Source organism: Physella acuta, unplaced genomic scaffold, assembly GCF_028476545.2.
Source record: "Physella acuta isolate Inbredline_101_S28 unplaced genomic scaffold, ASM2847654v3 ptg001108l, whole genome shotgun sequence".
Taxonomy (NCBI): Eukaryota; Metazoa; Mollusca; class Gastropoda; family Physidae; genus Physella; species Physella acuta.
In genome coordinates this window covers 22,695-49,772 of record NW_026732625.1, presented here as the reverse complement: position 1 = coordinate 49,772, position 27,078 = coordinate 22,695, and the positions used below count along the sequence as shown (strand labels likewise).

The window sequence follows — 27,078 nt, the reverse complement described above, 5'->3', positions numbered from 1 at the left end:
ATAAAATAGTTTTGTTTTTAGTGCGGGTTGGATGGGGCTTCCAGATCTACATAAAAAAAATCTCTTAGGCTTACTTTCAGCTTTTAGATTTTATAATTCGTGTTTATAAAGTTTCACTTTCGTACTGGATGTAGATCGTACACTTGATCTATATTTGTATAAAATAAAAAACATGTTTCGTTAGGAACAAATAGTAGGGCCTTTTTGTTTTGACTAAGCCTGATAGGCCGATAGCATTGAGTTATGTGAAAAATCTGGCAAGCTGAATTCAATCGCTGAGTTATTCTACTGCTAAACAAGTTATTTGACTTTTATTTTAATATTCATATTTTGTAACGTTGTTAATAATATTATAGACCTAGACCTAGATCTACATTCTAGTCGTCTATAATTAAATAATAAAAGTATAATCAGCATCAAAAGGACGCCACGTAAAAGTTAGTTTAATTTTATTAGATTATTAAAAAAATTATATAGATCTAGATCTAGAATCTAGAGCAGTGGTTCCCAACCTTTTTCGAGTGGCGACCCCCTTTTATAAAAAGTAAGTGACCCGCGACCCCCATAGAATTAAAAAGCCGAAATTAGTATGGAAATTAATAAGCATTAAAATAAAATAAGATTTTCTAGTAGACTTTCAATATGAACTACTCTTGATAACTGTTTTAATAGCATGAGTAAAATAGCATACTATTCACTAAACCTTAGTGGTTAACTTTTTAATTAAAAAATTTTTTTAACTCCAACCTATGTCATTATAATTATCTTAATTTTGTTTTTAATCGAAGAATAGTGTTGAAAATATATTATCGAAAAGTCAATCAATTTTACGTTTGGGTATGAATGGTGAAAACTACACCAAAATTGTGTCTGCAGTTTTTCATCTTACTCGGAATCATTCTGCAAATCAAAGAATTCATCTTGTAATTCATCGGGAATGCTGGCAACATCAAGGGAAGAAGAGAATGGGTAATGCGTCAATGCAGATTCTTCTTTTTTTCAACTCAGAGAAATAGCGATGCAGTTCGTTTTCAAGAGATTCAAGATGCCCAGAAATCGCTTCTTTCAAAATTTTAATTATCTCACAATCAGATTCATCTACCACACCGCAGAGTTTCTAAAATTTACAATATTTCCAAGATTTATTTTCTTTACCGATTTTGCAGTTTAGATGAAAATGCCCCGAGATTATCATGGAAAGTTATAATATTCGTTCATTTTCCCTGAAGCTTCAGGTTAAGCTTATCTTGATGTTTGAACACATCTGCTAGGTATGATACTCTCTCCAAGCACTCTATGTCGTTTTAAGTATACCAAGAAGTCTTGTTTCCTTTGCACTTCCAAGAACAATTTGATTTCAGGTTTCAATTCAAAAACACAACAACAATTCGTTTGACAGCCAGCGTACTGTAGTGTAGAAGAGCAGAACCTCGTGATCTATATTAATGTTTTTGCTCAGTTCTTTGAAGGCTCCAGATTTTATATAATTTACGACTTATACTAGCAATGGACTCTTGATGTCGATTGGTTAGGGCAGTGGTTAGGGAGCTAAATCTTTTCTGTTTTCTGAAAGCCCGATTTTGAGCTAAACATAGATGCCGCGCAATCCGCACAAACCCCCACAGCCGTTCTAACCCATTTTAATCATCCAGTTTCAAAAAAGGTATTTATTTTCTCCATGCTATCTTCACAAAAGAGCAACTCTTCTTTGATATCATCCACGTGAATATAGACACAGACCAGCAACTGTGAACACGAACTCACGTCTGTTGATTTATCAACTTGAAAAGCAAACAATGGTGAAAGCTTAATTTCAAGAAAAATTTGTTATTTAACATTTACGTACAAGCAGCGTTTGATGAGATTTTCTCCTATTGTTTTTTTTTTTGCTTGGCATTTTCTATTGCGACTTCATTTGATGCTTGCACTAATGCTGGTGAAAACTTCTTGTTCGATCAAGTCTCTGGCGTTTGCAATTAGCTTCTTACCGACGAAAGAACTCCATATATTTTTTGGTGTGTTCCGAATGACGTTTTAGTTTTGAAGATTTCATAGATTCGTGACTGAGAACAACTTTGTACAGTGCGCTTTGTTTCTTCTATATTTCATTTCCAGTGATGTTAATGAAGCCGAATTTCAAAAATTCTTCTAAATATTTATGTTTTGTTTCAAATTACTAAGGTTTAGTATACCAGTTGGCGACCCCCCAGAAAGACCTTCGCGACCCCCAGGTTGGGAACCCATGATCTAGAGGATAGGCCCTACGTTTATTTACTTTATTATACGAGCTGACCCGCGACGTAGAATACGTCGCTATTTATTTAGTTTAATTTTTATTTTTCAGTAATTCATAATTTGTGAATTCGACACTACCAATGCTGCGACTGAAAATATTTTGCTTTAAAACATTATCAGTAGCTAGTGAAGGACGATTATTCTCACCCTCATTTTCCACTCCTACCCCCCTCTCCCTCCCCCCCCCCCTCCTCACCCACTCCGCCTCTGTGAAAGCAGACGTCTGTGACGACAGTTTACAGGCGACAATAAAAAGAGCAAGCAGAACATGTTATTATCTCCCCTTAATTTCAAATAGTTTAAAAACTAAATTATCTGCCCCTAATGCCTAATAGCTGTCACTACGATTGTAAACAGCTCACCACACTGGTGGGGCTGGTAGTGATATAGTCTGTTGAGCTTACCTCTTGGTGTCTCGCATGGTCCCAATAAAGAGAACTGTATATATAGATTCTACTTTTCAGAAATTCATAATTTTTAAAAAATTCAACACTACCATGCTGCGACTGAAAATATTTTGCTTTAAAACACTATCAGTAGCTCGTTAAGGATAATTATCATCCCCCTCCCCCCCCCCCCCCCCTCGTGAAAGCAGCCGTCCGTGACGACAGTTTACAGACGATCAAGCATAACTTATAATTACCTCCCATTAGTTTCAAATTGATTAAAAACTGATTTATCTGCCCCTAATAGCCGTCACTACTATTGTAAACTATTGTAGACTAGATAGGGGCCTTTAGATTCTAGATCTATTTGTCAGTATTTGCCTATTTGGAGATGAGCTAGCCTAAGTAACTAGGAGGAGTACAAGATTCTTTATATAAAAATGCCTATTTTTATATCATTAATTAAGTTGTATGTGGTATAGATCTATCATATGTGTTCTTATTTGTTTTTCCTTTTTATTTTATAGCATACTTCAAGTATCAGCAGCAAGAATTTACTTTCCTGACATCAGGTTCATTGTAATAGAACCTACTGATAAAATTTGAAGTCTAGAGCTGTTGTTACAACAAATTACTTGATTTTAAAAATGGATGGAAATAGCTTTCATTCTGATGGTATGAAAGGAAGTTGCACCTCATCAGAAAAAGAAATTAGTCTTGTAACATCATTTATCAAGACTTATATTAGAAATAAGTACAGTCAAAGTTTGTCAAAAAGAAATATAGCTTCAACACAGAGATATAAATATGGAATAATCAAAAGGCTGTTTCTAAGACTTCATGCAATTTATCCAAAGCAATGTTTATCATATGTAAAGTTCAGGGAAATGTATTTTAACATTCTGGTTGATGAATCTTCTAAACTTAAAATAGTATCAGAATTGACTCTTCTCAGAAATGCTTACATGTGCAGAAAGTTTAGCGAGAACTCATACAATTATGCTAAAAGCATACACTATAACAACACACCATTATCTAATCAAATTTCAATGGATTATAAATCTATTGCAGAGGATAGTAAACGAACTATAGGAAAAAATGAATGTGAAAACGAGGTAGTTATGAAGTTGAATATTGAAGATGATTCCATCCTTATTATCCAGAACAACAGTGACAGTGAGAGTGATACGGAACTAAACGGTAATATAAAGAAATCGAAATGTTGTGTAGACAATTCTGTTATGGATGTGGATAGTACTATGAGTGAAGCATCTATATCTGTTAAAAGTAAAGTAACAACACATATTAAACAAACATTTTTAAACCCTCCAATTCTACCCCCATGCCACTGTGCCAGAAACTGTTATATGATGTTTACAAAAGAACACAGGACTAAAGTTTACACAAATTTCTGGAGTATACCATCGTATCAAGCACAGAAAAAATGGATGCTGGAACACATAAGTCCAGTGAAGTCATCTAAACCACATAATCACCACTATAAAAGTAATACCAAAGTGCAGTATTTTTTAGAAGATGAACTCAGTTACCCCGTGCCTGTTTGTGCTGTTTATTTTCTTAAGACCTTAGGGCTTGGCAAATTCACAAAGCAAGGCCTTAGTGGAGAAGCTGGCACATCGCAGGCAATACATAACTGTCATTCTTTTATAAGGGATCATGAAGATCTAAATTGTAGTGATAAAGACAGCATTGCAAAACCACATACAAATTTTAAGGCTACAAAACGCCAAGTTTCGAAAGGTAGATTTTCTGTTAAGAATCTTTATTCCCATTTTATGACCACCTACCCTTCTTGTCCAGTGAGCTTTAATAAATACAGTATTTTATACAGACAGACCAAGTCAGCTGAGAAGAGTTATGACACTTGTAAAAATAATGAAAATAATTTTTGTGTTTCGTCTTTCAATGAAAGAATAAGAAATTCTATTCAGAAAATGGAGGTTGAATCAGCAGAAGAGACATCGCCTAAAATAAGGCGTTCATCCAGACAGACAAGGATGCAGGGCAGCATGGCCGAAGATGATTTACTGCAACAAGATTGTGAATCACTTTCATTTTCAGCCTTAGCGACCACTCCACAATGCAAAGTTAACAAGTCTTATAATCTATATACTAATAGTCTTGTACAAAGCAAAAGTGGCTTAGCATCATCGTCACCAACAGAGGAAGCCTGTCGTAGCCAAACTATAAAAGGTAGAAATAAAAGAAAAAGTAAACTTTCATCTGGTGCTGTTCTTATAGATAAATCAAGCAATGCTCAGAGATCTGCTAAAAATACTAGTAACAAATTAATACCCAAACATCGTGACCTTGCTCCACTAATGAAAAAACACAGACATCCCATTCTCCCATCTTGTAACTGCTCACGTCGCAAATGTATTGAAAAAATTTCGGAAGAAAGAAGACATGCTATACACCATATGTTTTGGGCTCTTCACAGTTACAAAGAGCGCAAGCGGTGGCTGATGAAATATGTAGAAAAAACACCTTCAAAAAGTAAGTTATCATTAGCCCCTCTCCCACACAAAAAACACATTTCCAAGAAATATTATTTCCCTGATGGCTTCGGCAGAACTGTTGAAGTGTGTAGGCTGTTTTTTATTCACACTTTGGGGTTTAGATGGGACAGTGTGGTGGACACTATAGCCAGAGCTAAACAACCTGTTTCGATCGATAGAAAAAAACATTTTTTGTTAAAAAAGTCAGCCCGTCAGCTGCCGGAGCATATTATCACATCTGTAAAAGATTATTTAGAATCTGTCAGGCTGTCACTAGGCGCACATAATGTTTCAGTTAAGAATGAGATAACAGAATCACATATAGATGACCTACCAGGTCTCAAGTCAAAAGAACTCTTCGCTGATTATAAGAAAAAACACAAGCACTTAAAATTTAATTTGGGCTATCACAGCTTTCGTAGAATTTTTCAAACTTTTGTGGACCCTGAAAGCATACCCAACGCTGAGCTAGAATCTGAGAGTAAAACTTCTAATGCTGGAGATCCATCATCAAAAACTACAGCTGATAAAACAACAGAAAATAACAGTGAGATTAAGAATCAGTTTAACCAAGTTATCCCTAAGTCAGATGGAACTCTCAAGACTATATTTAAACGCATAGGTAACAAAGCAAAAAAGAAAACACATAAAAAGTGTAAGGCTAGTAGTAAAATGGACCATAAAAACTCTACTGGTGATATTTTTTGTCTGAAGAAAAATTGTGATGAGCTCAATGTTTCCGACTCAGTTGCTGATCCTAAAAATGCTGTAAACAGTCGGTGTAATCAAGATGTTGATGTCATTCTGGATGTCGGAAGTGGTATTTTCAAGCCTTCCACATCGGCAGATGACAACCTAAATGGGGTTGTTTACTGCCCTGATTTGAAGTACAAGAAACGTTGTTCTCACTCAAACAGGAATAATGGTGAGTTTTATCCTGTGTTGCCGCCATGTAAATGTACCAAAAGAAAATGCTCAGAAAAATTTTCCGAGTCCCAGAGACTGCAGATAAATAGGAGTTTTTGGGATCTGGATGGTTACAATGAGAGGAAGCAATGGATTCTTGAGCACATCAAACGTGCTGATATAAAGAGAAGGAAGGTGGCACTTGACAGCACTCATCGTAAGCTAGAGAGCCGCTGGTACTATTTACCTGATGAAAAGGGTGAGCGAAGAGACGTGTGCAAGGCATTTTTTCTCAGAACTCTGGGATATAAGTGGGACAGTGTTATAGACACCATTGGCAAAACCACACCCAAGGGTGAGAAAATTGTAGCCCCAGACAGAAGGGGTAGGAAACCACCACCTCACAAAATCTCAGACGAGGCTTTAAATTCTATGACCTTATACATCGAATCTGTTTGTCAGACTTACCAGTCTCTCTATCAGCAAAAAAGTCTGAATCAAAAGAAAGGAAACAATCTTAACCCTGCTGGTTTGATTCCATATGGGTTGACTATGAAGCAGTTGTTTGAAGATTATAAAACCAAGCATGCGAATCACAAGTTTGGGTATGAGAGTTTTAGAAAAGTATTTAAACGTGTCCATTCTGAAGTGTTGTCAAATCTACCACCAGTGCCTGAGCCAGATGAAGCACCAGAACCACCCACTCCTGTAGCACCCCTGACACCAGAACATGATTACGTAGAACTTTCAAGTGCAGAAGACTTTCCAGAAACTCAGGAATTTGCCGCACCAGCTGTTTCTACTTCTGTTCCATACCCTGATGTAAACTCAAGCCAACCTTTACCACCCCTGCCGCCAACACCATTTTTGCATGTCTATACCAACCCAGTTCCAGAGCCCAGAAGTTGTTTGTATCCGTATCCACAGCAACCAAACACACACCTATCAAAATGTGTGGAGCTAGAGCACGACCATTCTAATATCACAGAGCAGGAGATGTTTATGAAATATCCAGTCAACATCTATGGAGCCACTCCTTCCTCAACCATCCCACCAAACAATTTTACCCAAGTGTCTGAACAAGTCAACTACAACATCAACTCTCACCTAGAGATGGTTGATTTACCATCTACCACCAACCAGAACCAACTACCCCCATACCTCATAGCTAATCACGAACCCCTCAGACGCCAGGTCTACCAAATGGCATCCCAGTATCAATCCATCCTCCATCATATCGCAGAATCAAGTCGGTTTTTTAATTATGGTGGGTACCCTGCCACAGAGGCTTCAACACCATCAGCCCAGGTCAAAACTCTCAGTGGAAATAATCAGGAATACAGTAGAGAATGTATTGATACCTTCATGCCTGTAACTCCCCAAAACTTCAGCTCTACAGCTTTGCCGGTTCAATATAATAACCTTCACTGTCAAGAAATGAAGAACTATCAAAGTAATTCAGTTAGTATTTTAAATTCTTATTCTAATAATGTTTTCCACCAAGAAAATGAGCATGCTGGAAATTTCGACATAACCAAAGATCAAACACAAAATGATTCTAATATGGCTGACAGAAGTAACAGCCAGAACCAAGGCATTGGAAAGAAAAATGAAACTCCCAAAGTAAAGAAAGAAAAACAAGCCAGGGGTAAGTCTGCTAGAAACTATGGTGACCATTACCCCTTGCTGCCCCCTTGCAACTGCAAGAAGAAAAAATGCACTGACAAATTTTCTGATATAATGCGACAAAAGATTCACGACCTGTTCTGGGGTTTAAAAAACTACAATGAACGGAAACAGTGGATGCTGCTTCATATTAAAAGAGAAGACTGTAAGCGGCGCCGGGTGGATCAGCCAGAATCCACAAGAAAATCTGAATCTCGATGGTACTATTTCCCTGACGATGACGGAAATCTTTTGGAAGTGTGTAAAGATTTTTTTCTCCGAACCCTCGGCTACAAATGGGACAGTGTCATTGATACGATCAGAAAAACAACACCCAAAGGGGATAAAAGCACGCAGCCTGACATGAGAGGGAAAAAGACTCCTTCTCACAAGTTATCGAATGAAGTTTTGTGTTCCGTTGTTCAGTACATTAAATCAATGCAGCAAACAGCTCAGCTTAAAAGTGGGTATGTGCAGGAGACATCCGCAGATTCCAGCTTTGAAAAAGATAAGTTAGACAATCTCAAAAGCCCCAAGCACAGCCGTAATAAAAGAAGTGCTGGCAACACCTCTGTACCATATGGGCTGACAATGAAGGATTTGTTTGATGATTATAAAGCCAAACATGCCAGCCATAAAATTGGCTATGAGAGCTTCCGGAGAATTTTTAAGGCTGTTTCTAATTCAGAAAAAATTCTTGAAGAAAAAATCCAAGAAGGTTATTCAAATGATGTAGGTATCTTGTCATTTTAGTGATGTTTAAGTGATAATGGTGGAATATTGTCATTTTAGTGAACACTAAGTGATATTAGGAATCTTGCTATTTTTGTGATACTTAAGGAATTTGTCATTTTTAGTAATACCTATGTGATTTAGGAATTTTGTCAATTTAGTAATGCCTTAAAAATTTTAAAAAACTGACCATACACTGTTTGTAATCTTACAGTTGTATTTGACCTACTTAGTGTGCAATAATTGTTGTATTAACTGAATAAAATTAAGTATTGTCACAATATTCTAGTGATCTAGACAATGTTGTGTTGACAACAACAGCATTATAATACTTTGTATGAGCAATAATCTGTGTTAATTTTTTATTTTTTTATTTTTGCATCTATTGCAGTGTTTTTTGCACTCATTATTAAATTATGTCATGTTTGATATTACAATTACAAATAGTATTAAATTGATTGTTATCTAATATCTATAGTCCTTTCTTTTGTGATTATATTATGATTATATTATGTCTATTACTATTACTAAATTTTATTGAAATGTAACTGTAGGTGTAGTGTAATTTAAATTTCAGCATGTTTACCTCTTTGTTACTAACAGCCTACACTAGTATCATTTCATGCTTAATTTATACTAACATCCCATCACATTGTTTTTTACTCTTCACTTATAAATGAAATCAAATCACAACTCTTTTGTTCCTTTCTTCTTTTACAAGCTTTTATTAAGTTCACAACATTTCTTTTTGTTGTTTGTTTTTTCTTCGTGGGATGAAGCAAATCTTGTAACTTAAATCTGGGCCTCTTCTAATGCAACAATTTCAATCACACAATTTTTCAGATACATTTAACATTAATCTCATTAGAAATTAGGACAATCATTAAAAAATTAATTTTAAAAAAGACTGTATCCCATAATACAAGGGGAGATAGTAAAGTAAGTAAAGTTTCCTTTCAAACTGGTCTATAGGGCAAGTGAAGTAGAGTTCACCTGTTTCTGTGACCTCGGCATATGAAGGGATAGTGTGGCCAGCACTATGCCCAGTCGCCTTTACTTTCCCTAACGTGAGTTAGGTACCCATCAGAGTTAGATGGACTCAGGTACGGTCTACTGACTTGAACCCGGATTCGAGCTCGAGACTTACAGGTTAGCAGTCCAGCTCTCTACCGCTAGACCACTCCGACCCACAAGGGGAGATAACGAGATTAAATACTGGCGGTTGCACGGTCAGCTAACAGACTACAGTGATCTGTTTGTTACTGCTAGAGTGCTGGTCAGTGTTCCCTCTAACTAATCGCGGCCGCGCAGTACTTAAAAATATGCCGAGCGGTCACTTTCTGATCCCGCGCAAAGATTATCAATACCTTGAGCGAGCCTAATTCACACAAAAAATGTGGCCAGTGGCTTGAATAAAGTGACATTTTTTAGTGCCTGTGAATAAACAGAATCCACGGGTATCGACATTGACCGGCCTCGCTCAAGCTGATACTTAAAGTTTGTGACCTCTGTTGTCATACCCAGTGGCGTAGCCAGGATCGTCTCAAGGGGAGGTTCCAATTTTTACCCGGGGACAAACTTTCGATTTGCACCCCCCCTCCCTCAAACTTTTGATTTGCACCCCCACCCCCCATCTCATACTTTTTATATATATAAAAATGGGGGGGGGGTATGACCCCCCCCCCCTGCCTACGCCACTGGTCATACCACAGGTCTAGTTATTATAACTTCACCCTTACCTGAGCGGGGCGGGTAACGATCAGATGGGTAGGCGACACTCCCACTGTTTGATTTAATGGTTTACCCCAAAACTGACCGGGCATGAAAGGAATTGTGACTTGGAGCTGACACTACGGTGAAAACTGTTATTTCATGTGATTTTTGTGCACGATTACAATACTTCCTCTATACTTTGTATACGAGAAAGTAAAAACCAGTATAGGCCTACTAGCTAGATGTAGATCTAAACTTAATCGCACTTCTAATGAACGCGTTGATTGTAAATTTCAAACCTAATGGAGCTCTTGTTTTGTTGCTGTTTTTTTTTTTTTTCAATCATATTTTACGGATAGATCAGTTTTTAATAATTATTCTCGTATGTTCTAGCAGATTATTTGAATTTAAATTAACTGCTGTATCCATAGGAACTAGGAGTGGGTAAACATTTTTACGAGTTTTCTATTCCGTCCGCACTTTATATATGAATAAATCTTAGATCTAATCTACATGCATCAGCTGTTCGGCAACGATTTGTTGCCGCTTTGCCCTGTTGTAAATCACGCTTGTCATTTTCATGACTTTTTCTTGCGGGGCACGCGTCTACTAAACCACACACCTTGTAGATTGCCCGGCCTGGGAACTACGTGGTACTTTGTACTTAGACGCTGGCGTATGACCTGTGCCTTTCAGGGTTACTTACAGACATTTCGCTCTGTAGAAATGTTTTTATGAGAAGCTCTGAGTCCTCTGGCAGGCGACCCGTGGCTTAGCTAGACAAATTATTTCAATTTTCTTGGCGATTTGTATTGAGAATCTAGTGAAATGTTATCTTCCACTAAGGACTTGATACTTTTCTCTCTATGGAAATTGGAACTTTGTTTTTCTAAGAGCTCGATTAGTTTGGGTTGTACATTGCTTTAGGGTATGTGTATATCCGTACCTATTTTAGCTTACCCAGTGTTGACTAGTATATTTACTGTGTTGGTCTCCCCTGGTGCGTCGGAAACTTCCCTGTTCAGCTTGTGGGAAGTTTTCCGAGAGCTCGGAACATTTTACTGTGGCGTGTAGGCTTGGTAATCGAATTCTCACATTTTGATGGAAAGTCGTGTTTACATCTGAAGAAAATTAGTCCCTTTCAATTTAAAAAAAAAAGGAATTTCTCCAGGTCCTTTTCAGGGCCACCATATTATTATTTCACCTCGAAACGGTTTGGTTGTTTTTTTTTTTGTTTGTTTGTTGTTTTTTTTTTTTACATCTTATCCTAAAATAGGACTACGATAGCTAAATTTACTATTTTTTATAATTCAATAAATAAACACATTTTCTTTTGTAACGCATAATGTTTTTACACTTACTTTTAATATTCCTAATTAAAAGTCAAATCTGAACAAAAAATGAAAAGATTTCCGAGTAACTTTTCTTTAGAAATTAAAAAAATGTATTTAAAAAAATATCTTTAAAATAGTGTAGGATGATCAACTTATAATTGAAAAATAAATATCAAATCCTTTAAAATGTTTTTTGTACACGATTACAATACTTCCTCTATACTCTGTATACGAGAAAGTAATAAACCGAGAGTGATCTCCCCTAAATTTTCTCGAATATTCTGATATAACACATTACACAACGGGGGATGGCAACTCGGGATATAGACAATATTTTTAATACATGTTTAAATACTTTAACTTTGTAAAGTAGAATAGGATCTCGTAGAAAAAAAAATAATTGCGCACCAAGTGAACGCCAAACAATGTGTATAATAGTGCGGAATGTTATTAGTACTATTCACATGTGTTTTTTTTTTTTAGAAATCAGAAATACTACTTCCGATCAACGGAAATTACTCAAAATTTGACAGATGTTAGAGAATTTGATCTTTTACTTATATGTGAAATTTCGTTTATCTATCTGAAATAGTAATCAAGTTATATGCTTTTGAATAACCAAAAAAAGAATAAGTTCCTTTTCCGGTTACCGGAAATCGCTGAAACGTTGATATAGAACTACAAATTTGATATAACTTTTATATGAAACTTCAACAACCTAGCTGTAACGGTACTCAAGTTATCGTGTTCACAGACACACACACACAGATATACGGACAGAAGTACAGTTTTTCCGACTCGATTACGCGTAAAACGCCGAAATTTTTATAAATCTGCATGTATTATTTTTGCCAGATTAAAATAAGCCCCTATACTCCGTAGGCCTATATGATGAAGTACAGAGGTGTAAAACGATGAAAACTGTCAACATTTCATGTGATTTTTGTGCACGATTACAATACTTCCTCTATACTCTGTATACGAGAAAGTAAAAATCATAACACTGGTTTTTTTTTTTTTTTAATTTAGGCGGTACGAGCTTAAATGGGCCTACATCGAAATCGTAGACAAATAACTTTGTAGGCTACTATGTTGGCCAGGGCAACGAGTTGGCTTGTTAAAACGCTGGCGATATTTCAAGGTGTCAAATCAAGGACTTGTTAGATTAGATAAATCCTGATGGTTGTTACATACCTGCTTGTTGCGAGATAGTTTGGCGGGAGTTGGGATGATACGGAGTGTATCAGGGGTTATAATATAAAGCAAGCTTTTGTTGCCTATAATAATAGTTTAATTGGTCTACGAACACAAGTCCAAAAGGTAAAATTATATAGGCAGGGGCGAATCTAAGGGATGTTTAGGGGCCAACTTGCCCCCCATTAATTTCGAAATACATATGTATATATAGGCCATATATACATATATTTTTTTTTTCGAAATACAAAAGCTTATAGCGAAGCCGCCATTGTTTGCGTTTTCGTCTTTTACAAGCCTATGCGTTTCTTGAAATAACTATTAACAGATTCATTCACATGCTAATTAATTGAAAACCTTTCATCAAGCAAGTCGACATAATGAATGTGTGTGTGCATCGCTACGATTCTCGTTTTTGTTAATAGACCACAGACAAAAAATAGGCTGCTTTTGAGATTTGAGTGATTAATAAATAGGCGTCAAGGGGGGTGCGAACATCACCGGGTGACACCATTGTCGGGGAGGGGGGTGTCACACCAAGGCAAAAAATTGCTAAATATACAATTTGTGTCCAGTTCAATGAGTAATTAAAGTTAAATAGGTTTTTAATTGCAAATTGATTATCCAGACAAGGGTGGGGGACACACCATGAGGCCCCGCACTGGGTGACACCCCAACCTTGTGTCGACACTTGTTACCCTGTTTTAGATTTAATATATATAAGTGGGTATTAATAAACATTTTTTTTTCAAATTTATCAACACATACTTGAGCCTAATCATGTCCATAAACGCGTCTCTAACAAAAAAAGCATTGCTATTCGACTGTATTGGCATAGGTCTGTCGTCGGTAATGGATTCGCCTACCTAATTGTTTTATGCATTAACAGTTTGGATCCCGGGCCCGAGTCTTTAGAACATCCCTGAATACACCCAGTTCTGATGGGTACCTGACTCACAGTAAATGGAAACAAATGCGGTTGGACATAGTGTTAACTACGCTATCCCTTCATTAACCAAGGTCATAGAAACAGATGAACTCTACTTCATCTGCCCGTGTGGCTTGGGCAAGATAATGATGAAAAGATACACATCTAAAGTGGAACAAGTTTAAAGGATTTAGAACCACTGAGTTATCAATTATATGTTTGCCACCTCGTGTGATAAAGATAGGGCGTCCTATCATTAGAATGTGATGACTATAATAAGACGCTAGTACAACTACAGTTTAGGTAAGTAACTTTTGGTGAATATTGCGATAGCAATGTTATTGTTGTGGTGTGTGTTATAAAAATGATACGTTTGGAAATGTATTGTATAAATAGAATAGTTCTGTACTTGAAGCTGACCTATGCCCTCTAGTGTATTCACAGTGGTGTGTTAGGGGAGGGGGGGGGTGTTAGAACACCCTAAAGGGGGTGTCTCGCGATAAATCCCAGCAGCTCTGTTTCTCTTCCATCCGTAATTGTAAAGTTGGAAGGCATTTGCTCCAACACAATTAAGTATTGCGCGTCAATATGTTATGCGCCATATAGGCGTTTGTGTTGGAGAATATCCCTTGCAAGATTATAATTCAAAGAACGTCAAATCAAATAAAAGCTTGAACATGTAGGTCGCTCCACATTTCACCAGGGGCGGACTGTAGAAAAGACTGGCCCCTTGCAAAAATTCTCGGTGGGCCCCCAGGAAAGGTGCTGTAATATTCATTTTAGAGTTTTTGATTATTAAAAACACTCAGTTTTACCATTTCTTTATACCAAGACGTAAAATTCAGGCTCTGATTGTGAAAAATGCAGAATAAAAATTTCAATTTGAAATTGGGGGTCCTTTTAAAAATTCTCGTGTTTGTTGTACACAGACAGTGTACCCTTGATTATCACACATCATCGAGTGATATCGCATGAATGATACGTCAAACCTACGGTTGACAGTACCGTTATCTATACATCCACACAAACCGCAACCTTCAACATCAATCTATTTTAAACTATCAGCTACACGGCAAGATATCTTGAAGCTTTTTGTTTGTAAATATAGCTGATTAACGGGGCGCTGTGTCAAAGATGTAGAGCACATGATTTCTGATTCGCTTCTTTGGAGTCCGTAGGAAGCCCCTGGGTAAACCCTGACTCCGGTTGAGAAAATGATGGTTGCTGAGCCACAGTACTGGCCACGCAATTCCTTTTGCAGTGTTCACAGAAACAGTTGAACTCTACTTCTTCTGCTCTGTCAGCCGTCAGATCCAAAAGGGTAGCTTTATTTTGTATCGGTATCTTATCTCGTTTTGAGGAGACTTTTTATGTCGTCCCTGAGTCCACCCAGCTCTGAAGGGTACCTGACTCACGTTAGGGAAACAAAGGCGGCTGGGTATGGTGCCGACCACACTATCCCCTTGTATGCCGAGTGCATTGAAACAAACTAATTTATATGTCCCATGTGTATAAATTGTGTATTGGGCACGAAAGGAAAAACATAATGATGAATTATATTTTTATCCCAACCCATTAAAAAACACACCTGGATTTAGATACATTCAATACGTACTGAGTTACCAACCACCTTAAAAGAACAGAAATATCTTTGTTGAGAATTTGATGGTTTGAATGGTTGTTTTTTGTGTGTCAAAAGAGCGCACTTTTGAATTTTGAAGCTTCTTAATTACTTTTACGCTTAAGTATAACATTTTGGTCAATAACGTTATTATTTTCAGGTCAAGTCAAAATGTTTCGTCCTACCTATGTCATGACATGAGTTGACATACTCATAGTTCATCTAGCGCTAGAACAAGTACCCTAACCTTCTCGCCAAAGCATCAATCATGTATGTCTTCAGCGCTCTTCTTGTTCCCACTGTGATAGCCATCCTGGCAATACCCTGTGTTGCTATACTCACTGACGAACTGCTAACCATCACACCCTATGAAGTCGCCGCACAATCTGGGGACACGGTGGAGTTTCTTTGCGCTGTAAGCGAAGACGCGCTCAACGAAACTGACGAGTTTGTTGTCCAATGGAGCAGTATTAACCAAACCAACAATAACTTAACCGTAATCCTAACCACGGATGAAAAATTTACCGTGGATAACTGGACATTGACAATAACAAATTTTACTGAAACGGACGCGGGAACCTATACGTGCACATACGGGGAATTTACCGTGGACGCCTTTGCGATCCACTACCAAATGCCCGACTACATCGTAGAGGGGGCTGTGATAATTTCGGTGTGTGTGCTTTTGCTCATTATTGTGACGACGTTGGTGGTTAAAGAAAGCAAAAGGCAAAGTAAAATGAGAAAGCAAATAAAAAGAAAGAGAAAAGAAATTTACATTAACAGCGGCTTTTTGAAGGCATGAATTGTTTTGACTTTTAAAAGTATTTTAAATGTATTTTACTAATGCTTTCACATCAGAGGCGTAGCGATGGGGGGAGAAGGGGGGGAGGGACCTTAGGGGGCGCCAAAATGGGTTGGAGAAATAAATCGAAAGCTTGAAGGGGGTGCAAATCGAAAGTTTGAGGGGGGTGCAAATCGAAAGCTTGAGGAGGGGGTGGGGGTGCTAATCGAAAGTTTGTCCCCGGGCGCCGGGAAGGGTCGCTACGCCTCTGTTTCACATTACGATTCTGTCTTGTTATTGTTAGGTTGTTTGTTGCTTGTTTTAAAACATAAAGACATACTTCACTTCCAGTATGCAGTGTGTAGAGACGTAATTCTGATGAATTACTGTTATAGTTATTGATTGTTCTATGTTTACGGGTAAACTTGATGTAATAAAATAGGATGTTTTAACAGTGGTTTTTTTTATCTTAATAGTGTAAAATGTGTTCTAACCAAAGTATCAATCAAAGATTGCAAGTTGTTGGTTCAGTTGTATTTCGGCAATGTTAAATGTTACAGGTTTGCCATTTATATACATATATACATACATATAATTGAACATTGATCATTTAATCTATTCTATTCCTGAACCTGACCAGGATTTGAAATTAATATTTGGAGTAACAAGCGATGTTTACTGCTATTACAGTATCGTCAATGCAGCTGTTCGGGGTGTGGGTAGACGAAAAATAACGTCTACCGCCCCACCCCCCTCCCCCGAACAAAATAGAATTTATATAGAAAATTGATTTTTTTTAGCAGTGTCCACCGCCCTGATATTTTAGTCGGCCCCCTCCCCCTTCCCCAATATAAAATGTCCCCCGGAGAAAAAAATCTGGAAGAAACACTGACTTACTGACTGCTATTCTAAATTAACTGTTTCGATGATTTTTGTCATGCAAAGAGAAACAACTCATGTAATTATTTCTTGAAAATAGTGTATCCCTGGTTATATACCCTTACAACCTAGTGAGAAAATTTTAGATTTAGTAAAGTTCCCGTTCAAATCTGACGGTCTACGAGGCAAGTGAAGTAGAGTTTACTATTTTCTGTGACCTCGGCATGTGAACTTATGAAGGGATACTGTGCCCAGCCGCCATTCTTCTACTTACTTGAACCCGGGATCGAACTCGAGACTTAGGTGCAACAGAAATCGTTCCGATAAAAATAAGTACGCATAAAGCTACAAAACAAAGGAACACATAGATTAAAGTAAGTTTGTCAACACTTTTAAGGGGAGGTGATTTACTCTTAAATTTTAGTGCTCTCCTAATGGATGTGTTCCCATGCAATTACGATTACGTTTTCTTTGAAATTGTTGATAGATAAGCTTAACGCAGAAATTCATCAGTTATTCGGATTGGCAACGAATATTAAAAATTACGTAACACTTTCAACTTAAAAAGATAGGCTTTCATGTTCGCAAGGTGTATCTAGATCTAATAAGCCTACTTAGGCCTACTAATGAGCTAGGACTAGGTTAATAGATCTGGATTTTGGACTTTTATTATTAGATCTAGAGTAAACGTTAGCAGTAGAAAATCACACTACAGTGAAAAGTTGCCGAGTGTTGACAAAAGTTTGTAATATTTGTTTACAAATTAATTAGTAATTACTAGATCTAGATCTACTACATCTAGATTCTAGACCTAAAATAACTACTTCTAGAATCTAGATCTAATCTAGATCTCTGTGGCTACACACTGACTACACTGCACATCTCTACCGTCTCTGCCAGGAGTAGTCTACTGCACAGCACTACTATTCCGATTTATTATTTGTATTCATGTATAATTTAATATGTATTGTATTTTTGTTTTAACAAATGAAAAAAAAAACAAATGAAAGAGACTGACTTTGTTTAAGATTTTGATAATTTACTTTTGTTAAAAGTTGAGAAAAATCCAAATTTAGAATATATATTGAATGTGCAATGTTCGTGTGTCAGAATTTTCATGGCGATGGGTGAAATACGGGTAAACGTAACTCACAATTGCAAAGGCGGTTAAGTTTGTATTGTTACAAGTATCTCCCAGGCATGATACTATAAATAAACTTTTATGAACTTACAATGACCCCAAAACTGAGGCCAATACAATTTCAAACAGCTATTGCCCGAGCTATGACTAATGCTGCACATGCTGATAATTAAAGTCAATGTGAACTCACGGTGAACTCGCGACCGTGTAAAGATTTTTCTCCCGCCGACGAACACACGATATTTAATTGGAACAGTTCTAATGCATTTTCATGTTTTTTTACCTTTTCTAATAAAAAATCGCATTCATAAAAAAATATAAGTAGTCTGTGTTTTCCTAACGTTTTTGTATGTTTTGGTTGTGTTTACAATAAATTACGCTCAACTGGAGGTGAACGTCAAGCGGGGAATAAAATACGCTAAAATGGTGTTTTACCCAATAGTTCTGTGAGAAGCCAGTAGAAGGTCACTAATCACTAAAGACTAAGTGAACGTAATCGCTGCGCTAGGTTTGAGTTAGAGTCAGTGGCGTTGCTAGTTTGGGTGTCACCCGGTGCGACACTTCATGGTGTCACCCACCCCCTTCTCCAAGAAACAAAGTATAATAGTATATCATATATATATATATATATATATATATATATATATATATATATATATATATATATATATATATATATATATATATATATATATATATATATATATAATTATAATTATATATATAATATATAGGCCTATATATATAATTAATTTTATATATATATAATATATAGGCCTATATATATATATATATATATTATATAGGCCTATAGATCTATATGAATTTTTGTGTGTATCAGCCTACATAGTCTTATAATTTAAATATGGGCCACGTACAGGTATGAGTATAAGCTTTAAATAACTGCAGACTTAATAGTAATGGTGTGTATATGTAGTCTGTTAGTAATACAGTTGTATGTAGCATTGTTTTCTCTATAGTTAGAGTGTTTACGTCACGGTGTCACCCCAACCCCCTTTTAATTGTCGATTTGTACTTAAAAGACAATTTAAATTTAATTAATCATTAATGGAACTGGCAAAAAAGCATTTTTCTTCTGTACATTTTTGCCTTTTTTTTGCCTTGTTGTCACCCCCAAATCGTGTCACCCGGTGTGCTCCGCACTCCCCGCCCTGCCCTCGTACGCTTCTGGTTAGAGTTAGGGTTTAGGGATTAGGATAGGGTTAGGGTTCTGCATTTTGTTTGTAAACACACGCATGCGCAGTAGCATCGAAAACATTGCCGCGAATGAAGGTGGTAGTTTCTCTCCATTGCGTTTGTGTATCTTTTTCCAGCTAGAATCAGCCTAAATTTAATTCAGAATTCAACTGGCTCTTTCCTTGTAATCCAAAAGCAGAAAATACAATGAGTTGTTATGAGGAGACTAAACTAAAATGCAAAACTAAAAGTAAAAGAAATACTTCTAATTTTCCAATGCTTTCCTTTTAAAAAAAAATGCATTGCCCTAGAATACTAGATTATTATATCTAGTCAATCTAGTCTATTAAAGAAAATTTTCTAGTAAAACTTCTCAGTTAAATTATTCTTATTAGCAGGGTTTCTTTCATGGGGAGAGGGTGTTTAAAATAAATGCTATATATATACATTTATTTAATAATTAGTTTATTTCATTGGAGGGGTGGGGCGGGCCCCCTCCCATTGGTCAATGGGTAAAATCTCATGCCTTGTGTCCATCAGCAAATATATTTTTCCCTAAACAATTCTTAACCATGATTACTAAGCTTTTATCTTAAAGTTTTAGTTGCATATTAATTAAGGCCAACTGGTTGGCCTACTCTATTCTATAAACCTTAAGCTTATGATAAACTACCTAACATAAATCCACAGCAGTTAGAGGGTCAGACAGGAACATTAAGTCTAAACACAGAGAGATAAAATGTGAAGATAACTTCCCCTCATTACATGGTCCTAAGCAAATATTAGACTCTGTAGTATCTATGTACTTATCTTTTAGTAAATATCCATGAGTCATGCACTTAAGCTTGAACACCAAGTGTAAGTTTGAGTGAAGTTTCCTACAAGGTTCACATTTATTATGATGTGCTTCTTCCTTTTGTGTTCTATCTGCAATTTCAATATAGCAGCTATACTATTTTTTTGTATTTCTTAAATGTTTTTCTTTGTTTGCATTTAGCCGTTATCTTTCTTTTATAGTATGTCTAAAACACAACAGTAATGGATTAATGATAATTACTGCCTTATGAATTTAGAGTGTTAATTGTTGCATTAGGGGCAATTTATACCTGAATCAGATTAACCTTAAAGTAATTTTGTGTATTACTATTAGTCCTAGTTAATAATTGGATTAAATTGTCTTTACTTTTTTTGCTGTATATACTTTTTTGTTGGTGCCTACATCATCATCATTGTTCCTTTTCATTCCTTATGGAACATTCATAAGGTTTATATCAAAGCTTTTCACTCCGTTATCTCTTGTCACTCTTTCCAGCTGTTCCCAATTTCTTCCAATCCTTTCTGCCTCCTCTAGCCCACTACATCGCCAATTCAACTTGGGTCATACATATATAAATATAGGCCTGTATTTACACATGTTTGTATGTAAAATCTATTAATTAATTATTTAAAAAATTCTTCTCTCAGACTGTAAACAGAAGCTTGAAACAGTAAACATGCAAGCACTCAGTATATGTCGTCAAACATTAAATGACTCTATGAGCTTGTTTAAAAAGACGGAACTGCTTTCTCGCAAACTCTCCACAGGATGGTTATTATCCACAACACAAGGAGAGAGAAGTTTAAAAACAAATTGCCCTAGCAATTTTCTATATAGTTTACATGGAGGGAATAAAGTTTTACTGGACAGTAATGCATCAGGAATATGTTTAAATAGAAACAATATAAGACATGTGTCTTCTGTCACGCTGACAAGTGAGCGGTACCCAGGCCTGAAGCGAGGACCTTTTTCTGCACTTACTGATAAAGATATTGCCAGTTTTGAGGAGATGATTCCAGGTCGTGTGATTACTGACAGTGATGAGCTGTTGGGTTACAACACTGATTGGCTGAAAACTGTTAGAGGTATGTCATTCTGTTTGTATTTTAGGTAAATATTAAGTACAAATATTGTCATATTCATGTTTGTGGTTTTTATAAATCAATGGCAATATTGAACAATAGCCCCACAGAATTATCTTGTCTTGCCAGTGTTAGCAAAGGTAGAGTATGTAATCACACCCCAAAGTTCTTTAGCTCTGGATTTAACCAGTGGGACATTATTGGGACCTTAGAGTCAGACCTAGCTATGACTCAAGTTTGGGAGAGTAAGCCTAATTACAGCTGGGCATAATACTTACTACAATATCCCTTCATATATCAAGGTTATAGAAACTCTACATAATCATAAATCAGCTCAGTGGATCAGGGTCTGATAGGATTTTTACTTGTTTTTTTGTAAAAGCAGTAGAAAATGTTTTTTCCAATGTACAGATTATGAAATCAATTCTTGTATTTGTAACACAGCATGAATTATTTTTAAAACCTCATTTCTAACAGGTACTGATTCACACAATCTTTTTTTGTATAAAATATCTTTATTCAACAAAACTGTTTATTTATAAACTTTTTTTTTTCTTTAAGCTGAATTTCTGTATGTAGTGAAGTTCTCTTTTTTAACCTGACGCTCCATTGGGCAAATGAATTAGAGTTCACTTGTTTCTGTGATCTCGTCATTTGAAGGGATAGTGTGGTCAGCTGCCTAATGTTAGTAAGTTGGGTACCCATCAGAGTTGGGAGGACTCAGGGACGTTCTACTGACTTGAACCCAACTCAAGACTTTCAGGTTAGCAGTCTAGCGCTAGGCCAGGCCATCCCCACAAATTTTTTATGTAATTCGAATGACCAGGTTCAAGCAAGGTTGTATTGAGCATGTGATGGGTCAAGAAAGGTTGTATTGTGCATTGAGTATGTAATTAATCTAGACATTTGAATGACCAGGTTCAAGCAAGGTTGTATTGAGACCAAAAACAACGGAAGAAGTGGCAGCCCTTGTGAAGTACTGTCACGAACATAACCTGGCCATCAACCCACAGGGGGGCAACACCGGTATGGTAGGGGGGAGTGTCCCTGTGTTTGATGAAGTCATCATTTCAACACAGTTGATGAACCAGATCATCAGCTTAGACAAAGTTTCTGGTAAGGAATTATTTTTTATTTGTATTAAGGCATGAAGTGGATTTGCTCAGTTTGTTATTATTTTCTTAAATTTAAATACAAAAATGGACAGCGTATTCAAAAGTGCAAACCCATTATAATGAAAAATCAGGAACATGTTTTTTTTTTGCTGAGCATATCCCCTTAAGACAATAATATCTATTGAGAGCTAGTTATAATATAATGCTTCCAGTTTATTGTTAGTCTACTTTATCAATGGCTAGTTAGAAAAATATTAGATAAACACTGGAATAAACTTTTGTTCAGTGCTAATCAACTTGTATTGAGTGAACTCTGCTTTTGGTGACTAGGAAACATAATATATTTTTATTTTACTAAAATATAACAAACATTATGTACTGTGATCTCTTTTGTTTCACACAGGCTGTTAGAATTATAGTAGAATAGTAAAAGGGAAAATTAATTAAATATAAACAAAACAGATTTTAAAAATAATAGAAATTTAAAAGAATCACACATGAAGATATGAAAAGAAATACAATTTATTTCAATTTAATAAATATGAAATATCTGACATAAAATGATAAAATGTGTAGTGATTACTTTTTAATGTACACTTAGCTTGAAGTTTTATTTTCTAGCTCCACTTTGGTAAATTCTACAATAGTCTCACAAATTTGGAGTTAAAAATTTGCAGTTGACCAAGTGTTAGCTTCAAGGTGTAATGAATACCTGTAATTTTATATATCACATCATACTCTTTATTGAAGCTTGGACTGTGAATTAACTTATTATTTTATTTTATTGGAGTTCATTAAAAATCAAAAGAGTAAGAGATTCCTACTCAAGCCTGTTTTATAATCACACATAATATTTACACATTAACCAGTTATAGAAGGAGTAGCCTGTTCTTGCAGTTAAAAATGTAGATTAAACTTTTTCCACAGGAATCTTGGTTTGCCAGGCTGGATGTGTCCTTGAAACCCTGGATCAGTACTTGCAAGAATACGACTTTACCATGCCATTAGATCTTGGAGCAAAAGGCAGCTGCCATATTGGGGGCAATGTCGCCACCAATGCTGGGGGAATCCGTCTGCTAAGATACGGCTCTCTACATGGATCAGTTCTTGGGCTGGAAGTTGTAAGCAAGTTAACTGTTTACAGTAACTAATTAGTTATTAGAAAGTTAAGAAAATGTTGTGTTTAACTATTTTATTAATATTTGTAAGGTGTAATTCTTTTAATGTTTATTGTGAAGAAATAGCAGTAGTAGTTGGTACTTGTTATTAATTGTTTTTATTAATTTTATTAATTGTTGGACTTGTTGTTTAAATCCTCCACCATAAAATAAATTAAGAACGCAGAAGAAGAAGAAAAAGAATTGTTTTTAACACACCATTAAAGTTGTAAATACAATGCCAGTTAAATTTGTAATTACATTGCCAATTAAATTTGTAATTTATAATTGCATTACCAGTTACATTTGTAATTACTATATGAAATAAGATTTCAATAATAGCAGAAGAGCCATTCAGAATCCTGTGTATACTGATGTGATCTGCTGCAGGTTCTGCCCAATGGAGAGATTGTGGACTGCCTGACCACCCTTAGGAAGGACAACACTGGCTATGACCTCAAACAGCTGTTTATTGGATCAGAGGGAACATTAGGGATCATAACTGGAGTCTCAATTATCTGCCCTCAAAAACCTAAAGCCATCACTGTTGCTTTACTGGGTAATTAAAAAACTTAATTTCTTTTTAGATATTTAACAATATAATTTATACTTTTTATAGACTAAATTTCTTTTTAGAACATTACAATTTTAACTTTTTATGACGTCCACACGCGGGGGGGGGGGGGGGGGGGGAGTCAGAAAATAAGTGACTATTGTGGACGCATATGGACTTTTATAACGAAAAAAAGTGGATTTTTGTGGACGGGGGGTCCAAAATCCAAAAAAAAATCTGGACGTCATAAATGGATGACCCCTTAAAGACTAATTGTTTGTGTGTGCTGAGAAAATGAATTGGTTTTAGTAGAATAATATTTGGTGAATAGGTTCTGAACCAAAATTAATGTGTTGGTTTATTTAAAAAAACCTGCCTGGCTGGCATTGATTGGATTAAAGCATCATGGGCACACATGGGCACAGATAAAGGGGGCAGCCCAAAACCGAGTCCGATCGAGATGTGTGGTTGCAGCCCTTTGCTCCCCAGGGGCCACAAAGGAATGATGATGATCATAGTAGATACACAATACATTATTAAAAACATAAATTGATTTTTTTAGTGGAAAAATGAACATTATGAGGATATTAAAGACTTCTATAAACGTAACTGGAGAATCTAAAATTAATGCATAAAATATGTTCTTTAAAATATTTTTTCACTGATTTTTTATGTAATATAACATTTTGCTTGATGTCTTATCAGTTTATAAAACATTAATATGGAAATATATCCCTATTTTTCAGGCTGTGAAAAGTTTTCAAATGTTTTGGAGATCTTTAAATCTTGTAAACTCCATTTGGGGGAAATTCTCTCAGCCTTTGAGTTCATGGACTCTCAGTCAATGACCCTTGTGAAAGAAAACCTAAAACTGAGCAGCCCACTAGCAGATTATCCTCACTATGTACTGGTGGAGTGTAGTGGGTCCAATGGAAAACATGATGAGGAGAAGTTGATGAGTTTGTTGAACTCAGTACTGGAGAAAGGCGAAGCACTCGATGGATGTGTGGCTACAGACTTAGGCAAAATTCGGGTAGGTTGTGTTGGATATCAATTTTATATAGGATATACCTTATATTTTTATTTCATCATCTTTTCCTGTTTGTGCCCAAGACATATGGGGTAGATGAAGTAGGGTTCATCTGTTTTACTTACATCGGGATATGAGGGATTGTGTGGTCAGCACTGTCCCCCGCTGCCTGTTTCCCTAACATATGCCAGGTAACTATCAGAGGTGAATGAACTCCGAGACATCCTACAGACTTGAGCCTTTTGTTTTAGCAGTCGTAGGTCCTACCATCTGACCACACAGTTTAAATTACTGAGGCTCATATTTTAACTTGTATAGTTTAATCTAATCTGGGAAGCAGTTTGTATTATTTGAATGGCTTTACTTTCTTAGATGCATCTTTTAGCTTTACATTTTTTATTTGAATGGAATTAAAATATAACTGTTTTTTTTATTTTTCTAAAAAGGACTTTGTATAATCAAAGCAATTGTTATTTATACTACCAACTCTTACTAATACAAAACTGAAAGATCTTCTATAAGTCCTTACGCTTAATAATTGAAGGGTCAAGATTTTACTCTGTTAAAACAACAGACAAAGCAAAGCTAAAGTCTGTAAGCTTACTAGCAAGAAGTCCGCTACTGAAAATTGAACTATTAAGCTAACTGCCCAAGACATATGGGGCAGATGAAGTAGAGTTCTTCTGCTACAGAGATCTCGGCATATGAAGGGATAGAGTTGTCAGCACTATGCCCAGCTTCCTTTGTTTCCCTAAAGTGTTAGGTACCCATCAGAGCTGGGTGGACTCGGGACGTTTCACTTATATATCATAAACGTTGATTATTTTCAGAATATTTGGGGACTTAGAGAAAGATGCGCTGAAGCTTTAATGGTGGATGGCTATTGCTACAAGTATGACGTTTCACTTCCACTGCTGCAGTTTTACCAACTGGTTGAAGATATGAGGGACAGACTGGGAGAACATGCCATACGTGTGGTGGCTTACGGCCATGTTGGGGATGGTTAGTTGTTTGTTTTAATTTCATTGTCATTTTTTTAGAATCTAAACATTGGTTTATATCAATAAAGTAATGTTTAATACTAATAAAAGTAATGTTCTCAGTCAAACAGATAGAAATCTTTTCACTTTAAAAAAATTAACTGTCATTTAGTATGGAGATTCTTTTAGCATATGTGAATGTTTGAGTTGTATACTTTGACTATAACTCTAACCATAATTAAGTGCTGCAAACACATTACCAAATGAAAATCTCTACAAATAGAACTGAAGTGCAACCTCTTCCCATTTTATATATATCATCAAAATTTTTAACTTTAATACCGTCTTAATAGCTTGTATTCCTAATCGATTGTTAATGGTTAATTTTTAATTGATATATTTTGTACCTTATAATTTACTCCATTTTTGGATTCATTCATGACATTAAAATATTTATATATAAATATATTCTAAAATAACAAATGTCATCAAACTAATTTCCAGGCAATCTTCACCTCAACATTACAACAAAAGAGTACAACAAAACAACCATGAACCTTATAGAGCCATTTGTCTATGACTGGGTAGCAAAGCACCGCGGTAGTGTCAGTGCTGAACATGGCCTAGGGTTCAAGAAGCGTAACTTTATCTACCACAGCAAGACCAGGTCAGCCGTGGGGTTAATGGCCACTATAAAAAAAGCCATTGATCCCAAAGGTATCATGAATCCATACAAAGTTTTACCTGAAGTTAAAGAAGTGTAATCCTTTTTTCTTTCTAAAAATCAATACATGATAGTCAGTAAAATAATAGAGATGAATTGTCGGTGGAGAGATTTTATAAATGAGTTGTTATTGTGAAAAATGACTTCAAGTCAATCATTGTCTCCCATTTCTCATGCTGGGGTGAGAGCTGCCACCTACAGCTCTACAGAGCTCTCCACAGCTGGCTCCACAGGTGATCCATCCTGATGGTACCTGACTGCCAGGTGTCTTTGGGACTATTTTCCATTTACCTTGAAGCTTCCATTTCATTGCCTGCCTGGTCATA

The 27,078-nt window shown here is 36.1% G+C and overlaps 2 protein-coding genes across 2 annotated transcripts; both read left to right on the top strand.

The window, feature by feature from the left end:
- The first annotated feature begins 290 nt into the window (after nt 1–290).
- LOC131955823 (uncharacterized) lies at nt 291–8,533 on the top strand. The gene is made up of 2 exons (XM_059320105.1): nt 291–437; nt 3,209–8,533. Exon 2 carries the CDS (start codon nt 3,329–3,331, stop codon nt 8,522–8,524), a length of 5,196 nt encoding a protein of 1,731 aa, XP_059176088.1. The 5' UTR covers nt 291–437; nt 3,209–3,328; the 3' UTR covers nt 8,525–8,533.
- Nucleotides 8,534–17,661: 9,128 nt separating this feature from the next.
- On the top strand, nt 17,662–26,849 carry LOC131955829 (D-2-hydroxyglutarate dehydrogenase, mitochondrial-like). The gene is made up of 8 exons (XM_059320111.1): nt 17,662–17,697; nt 20,759–21,196; nt 22,112–22,309; nt 23,236–23,429; nt 23,856–24,024; nt 24,765–25,051; nt 25,879–26,050; nt 26,533–26,849. Exons 2-8 carry the CDS (start codon nt 20,788–20,790, stop codon nt 26,790–26,792), a joined length of 1,689 nt encoding a protein of 562 aa, XP_059176094.1. The 5' UTR covers nt 17,662–17,697; nt 20,759–20,787; the 3' UTR covers nt 26,793–26,849.
- Nucleotides 26,850–27,078: the final 229 nt, after the last annotated feature.